The sequence below is a fragment of the Brassica rapa genome, chromosome A01 (genome assembly GCF_000309985.2).
Source record: "Brassica rapa cultivar Chiifu-401-42 chromosome A01, CAAS_Brap_v3.01, whole genome shotgun sequence".
NCBI classification, from domain to species: domain Eukaryota; kingdom Viridiplantae; phylum Streptophyta; class Magnoliopsida; order Brassicales; family Brassicaceae; genus Brassica; species Brassica rapa.
This window is the reverse complement of record NC_024795.2, coordinates 17156797-17162564: the sequence shown is the minus strand read 5'-3', so window position 1 is coordinate 17162564 and position 5768 is coordinate 17156797. Positions and strand designations below refer to the sequence as shown.

Below are 5768 nucleotides of genomic sequence, written 5' to 3'. Positions count from 1 at the left end.
AGTTATTAGTTACACCTGTCTGATCAATAGTATTTGAGATAAATAAAATTATTTATAAAATCAATGCAGTTTGCAATTAATTTTCAACTAAAGCAAGTATAATTTGCATTGAAATTGTAAAGTGACACTTTTTGTATAAGAAAAAATATGTTAAAATGACATTTATTATGAAACAGGGGAGTACATTATTGGTTACTTATCGTGACGTTCGTTTCCGCACCAGGGCAATTTAATTTTCGCCATAAATATTCCCAACTGTAACCATAAAGACCTATACAATGCATCACATTTTTTATTTACTTTTCGTTTCCAATTTCAATCCCGATTACCCAAAAATTTTAATTTCACCTAACAACTTATATCCACCAATTATATAAAATTTTGTTATATGGTATGGGATGCTTTTACAAAGATGAATAGCTATTTTGAAGTAATATGTCGTTTCAGATTTTGCAGATTAAAGCTAAATCTACCGACAGAAGTTAAGGCAATTGATCAACTACTTTCATTACTCAAATTCTGTTTAACTTTTCACATCCCAATGTCTTTTAATCTTTGACTCTAAAAGCGTTTGTAGAAACATGTGATAAATCTCACAGTGGCATTTTCCGTAACTGAATGCAGGATACAAGGGTAAGTTCAAACGACACCACCTATAAATGGAAAAGGCGAACAACACCACTACAAACCCCAAAAGACAGATATCTAACAAAGAAAAACAGGAAGATGGGTTTGGTTACAGATGAAGTGAGAGCTAGGGCAGAGAAATACACAGGAGATGAGTTATGCCGCGAGAAGACTAAGGTGTTCCTCAAGGAGGCCAATATGCCGAATGGGTTATTGCCATTGAAGGACATAGAAGAGGTTGGATACGACAGGGAAACAGGTGTTGTGTGGCTGAAGCAGAAGAAGAGCATCACTCACAAGTTCGAAACTATTGGGAAACTTGTCTCTTACGGCACTGAGGTCACTGCCGTGGTGGAAGTCGGAAAGATCAAGAAGCTGACCGGTGTCAAGGCCAAAGAGCTTCTTATTTGGGTCACTCTCAGTGAGCTTGTCTTGGAGCAGCCAACAAGTTCAGGTAAGATCAATTTCAGGACGCCGACTGGTCTGTCCAGGACTTTTCCAGTTTCAGCATTTGTGGTTCCTGAGGTTGAGAAGCCTGCAATGGAGAAGAACAATGCAACCACTGAAGTTAAAGAGGCTGTTGCAGTCAGCGATGCTTAGTTACTTAAGCGGCACTCTCTTTTTTTAATTATCTTATTCATGTAATACTTTCTGCTTCTGCTGCTTAATTTTCTACATTAATAAGAGTTATGGTTCCACTTTCCAGACTAAACCACAATAAACCAAAATATCCTTTTAAAGATCTACGAACAAGCAAAGTTTAGGTTCTAGTTGTCTAGATCTGAAGCTTCTGACGTTAACATTTCAACAGAAAACTACATTAAAACGAGTAAACCATGTGTACCGCTTTTGCTTTTGATAAAGAAAACTCAGAGAAGCTATACAACCTCAATACAAGAAAGGGAAGTTATACTATAAATAGGCAAGCAGAACTTGATCCATAGAGGCCGTTTAAGATTGTCCTGATATCAATGTTAGCCATACCTCATCTAAAGGTATAGCGATCTTTGTTCTTTAGTAAGTATGACCACTCTTCGTTACCGTATCTATGAAAAAGAGAGATTTGTCCAGTAATGGTTGTTAAATCAAAAAAGATTCTCACCCATTTTCAGATTCTGGGTAGTTTCAACAATCATTCATACCTCGTTTGCGTGTGATCTTAAACGCCATCTTGAATGTGCAAAAAAAAAGAACGGTGGAGAATCATATAACGGGTAACTTAAAACACAAACCAAATTTTCATCTTTGTGTATCACTTTCAAGTTCCGGCTTCTTGATCATCAAAATTGTCTGATAACAGATAACTTCACTCCTTTCTCCATTAGACTGGCATGGCGGCACCGCTCAGAACCACCATGGAAACAATCCGGTCTGGTCTGTTACTGTAACCAACCGTTTCATCGAAAAGCCCAACAGCATCTACTCCTTACCTTGTGATACCAATCATCATTGAAGTCTAAGATACAAGATTCCTCTTCTCTGCAATTTCGAAGAGATTGCATTAGCATACATGTAGATTAATGCATTAGCTAACTCAATGTTCTTATTAAACCCTCTTAGAGAAAGCAGCTACACTAAGCTTGTGAAAGTGTAATAACTTGGCACAGAGCCTTGTGATTTAAACCTCTGAAACAGAAGCAGAGCTTTGCTGCTGTCTGATCGCTCAGGTTCCGATATCAAAGTGATCCGTGTGATCAAATTTCTATCTTCCATCTTGTGGAAATAGCTTTTTATCCGCACCTGCAATACAAGTCCCAAAATAGAGCTCATTTCCAGGAGGTACTTAGAGTGTTATCCCAAAAAATCAAACAAGTAGCGTAGAGATTTATTAGCGCATTGTCAATATAACAAAAACCTTCAGGTTTCTACAAGACAGTGAGTTTGGCACGAGAGTGTGAATTCATTCGGGTCAGTTCCTTTCCTCATAAAGTCGCTTAAACACTACCAAGCACGTGAGTTATGAATGGAAGAAGTGTACCTTTTGATCAATGCGGTCCAAGCCACTACGTCTCTCTAAGTCATGTAGTCCAACAGTGAGCGTGATTCTTTCACTTAGCGTTTTTTCAAAGTACGAAAGAATGAGATTTGGGGACAAAATGTGACGCTTCTTGGGTCTATAAGGAGAGTCAGAGTTTTGATTCGACTCTTCGCAGGCGTTACATAGAGAGCTTCTGACAAATTTTGGGATTGGTTTAAATGGTTTATTGTTTTTAACATAAGAGCATCTCAGCTTAATCTATTTCTTACCCTAAATCTTCAATGGCTTACTCTATTTTTTACTCTAAAATAGAATAATTTTATAATAGAATTTGAATTTACTACAATGATAGTTTATTTTAGAGTAGAAAATAGAGTGATAAGAAAATAAATAATAAGTTACTCTATATTTAGATAGTAAACCAATTTTTCAACTTTATTATAGAATGAAAAAATAAAGTACTATGGTAGCATTTTTACTTGAAATATTTTAGAATAAAAAATAGAGTGGAGTTGGAGATGCCCTAAGTGGATTTTCGTAGTCCATCTCTAATAAGTTTCTTCGGTTCATCATCAGAGACGAAATCGATCTCGATTTAGAAAGAATGGGTTCAACTGGTTAGAAAGAGTATGTTCATCTGGTTAGAAATTTCTAACCAAAGGAATTCAACTAGGTAGAAATATATTAACAACTAATACTGAACAACTGGTTAAGACGGCGTTTTATCTTAAAAGTTTTTCATATGATGAGGAAAGATTACAATAATCAATTGTAGCACACTAACCAAAGAAATTCAACTGAAATGAATAAGTTCCCAACAAAATACTAGTTTAATTTGACCATTTTTCTGGTAAATTTTTAACTCGGAAATATACTCAAACCGATTGCGTCGAGTTCAACTCAACTATTACAAAACGAGTTTACTTGGACCAATTTTAGGCAAACTTTCAACTCGATGAGGTACTTCAACAGATTAGGGTGAATTTGACTCAGCTTCTTCTGCCAGGTGCTAGAGACTTAGACCATGTTTATTGCGGAGTTCTTAGAATGAAGTTCTTAGCGTAATATAAGAACCGTTTCTTAACTTTAACTAAGGAAAACTAACAACCGTCTCTTAAAACTCTTATTTAAAAGCTCGTTCTTAGTTTTTCTTAGTTAAAAGTTAAGAGACGATTCTTATATTATGGTAAGAAATACACCCTAAGAACTCCCCAATAAACATGCCCTTCGATTTGCCGAGATGCTCCAGCCAATTAAGATAAGTTTGAATTGGGTTCTTTAAAGAGGTGCTCGAAACAACTAAATTGCAACTCCGTAAGGTGCTCCAACCAATTAAGCTAAATTGGATTCAGCTTCTTCAGTGAGGTGCTTGAACCAACTAAAGTGACTTCAACTCGAGAAGGTGCTCCGACCACTCAAGTGAGTTCATCTCAGCTTATGCATGTAGATATACATATATATACATACATATTTGTATAGTTGCATCTGTGAAAGCTGTCTACATACTTCTAAAGAGGATCAAGTCATTCGTAATTTATTTTTTGGCGCTAAAAGCATTTTCACATGAAGTTTTTCTTAAGATTCATTAAATACTAGAATCACGACACTGGTCCACCTGAAGATGTCTCAGATTTATAGATGTTTGGTTTGACAACTTAGTGATCTCGTAGGGTCATTCCCAATTTATACCAAGTTTACCACATTCTAATCAACACAATAATAGCACAAGGTTCTCTCCTGGTGTTGACACATCAGACTTTTAGAGTCTTGAGAGTCTTACATGTCATTAATTGAAAAAACTTGAAGAACCAATCAACTTATTTCGTTTCTACACGTCATTTGTCTACTGTTTCGTTTTTGTTTGTGTTAACCATTTTCGATGTTTTAGGTTAGGGTTCGCAAAAAGAGAAGTGATAGAGAGTTAAATCCAAGTCATGACCCGAGGTTCTTCTTCTTCTTCATCTGTGTATCACGAAGCTATAGCCCTAGCCCATATTCTTCTTCGTCTTTCTCCCAGGGAGGTTTCCATGAAGCCTATGAGGAATTATGATTAATGAATGGAAGAAGGGAAAGTCCCACATCGGGGAGAACTGGAACAAATGAGGAGTATATATATGTACTTACTCTAACTCATGTTCAAATGGCGCACATGAGAGGATAGGCTCGCCCCCCACACGCGCGCCGCCGCCGCCGTCCGTCCGGCCGGCTCGGCTCGGCGTGGGCGTGGGCTTGGGCTTGGGCGGAGGGCCTTTGGCCCGATAAGAAGTATTCTTTTTGGACCAAGTTAAGCTCAACGGTTTGCCATTTATTTCGAGAAAAAACAGCATACAATTTTATTTAAAACGACAAGTAGTTTGTCTAGAAAATAAAAAACGTCATGCATGTTATCCTCTCAAAAATTTTAAACGAGATAAGAGAGAGTCTTGAGGAAGAAGTTTCGGAACTCAACTTCCCTCGATCTCCGCGAGATTCTCGCCCACGTGCAGCAGCTGTTGCGGGAAGTGGGTCGTCTCCGTCTCTTTAAATATCGTTTCTCCTCTTCCTTCATTTCTCAACTTTTTTGAGATCAAAATCCAACAGCAAAAATCCCTCTGCGTAAGTCTATATTGCGAGAGTGTTTCGTAGAGTTTATAGTTCGATAGGGCGATCACGAGTGAGGCGTGATTCGTCTGCCATGGTTTTATCCTGGGACTCTATATTCGTACAGTTCCGTCTCACTAACGGAGTGAATATTTTGAGTTAAGGAAAGAGATCATATCTCGACTCCATGTCTCTTCGCGAATACGATTTCTTATCGTTCTTGTATTCGCTTTATACATTCGTATATTTTCCTTAACATCGCTTTTATTCTATCGTTTTATATCAGTCTGGTTTTCCGGCTTTTAACAATCTTAACTCAAAATTGCTTTATGTCTAAAGCTCGAATCGGGTTGAAAAACGATTAATAGAAACGGGTTTTGGAACCGTGTTTGCGATTTGCTTTCTAGCACTTCCGCGAAACGTTTTGCTCTTATCTCATAACGATGTTTGCGATTTGCTATATGCTTATCCGCGAAACGTTTCAGCGTTATTTTAAAAACGTGTTTGCGATTTGCTATACGCTTATCCGCGAAACGTTTCAGCGTTATTCTAAAAACGTGTTTGCGATTTGCTTTATAGTACT

The 5768-nt window shown here is 37.4% G+C and overlaps 1 protein-coding gene across 1 annotated transcript; it reads left to right on the top strand.

Annotated features, from left to right (window-relative positions):
* The first annotated feature begins 259 nt into the window (after nucleotides 1-259).
* On the top strand, nucleotides 260-1327 carry LOC103847637. Its single transcript, XM_009124723.3, has 2 exons — nucleotides 260-487; nucleotides 625-1327. Exons 1-2 carry the CDS (start codon nucleotides 389-391, stop codon nucleotides 1225-1227), a joined length of 702 nt encoding a protein of 233 aa, XP_009122971.2. The 5' UTR covers nucleotides 260-388; the 3' UTR covers nucleotides 1228-1327.
* Nucleotides 1328-5768: the final 4441 nt, after the last annotated feature.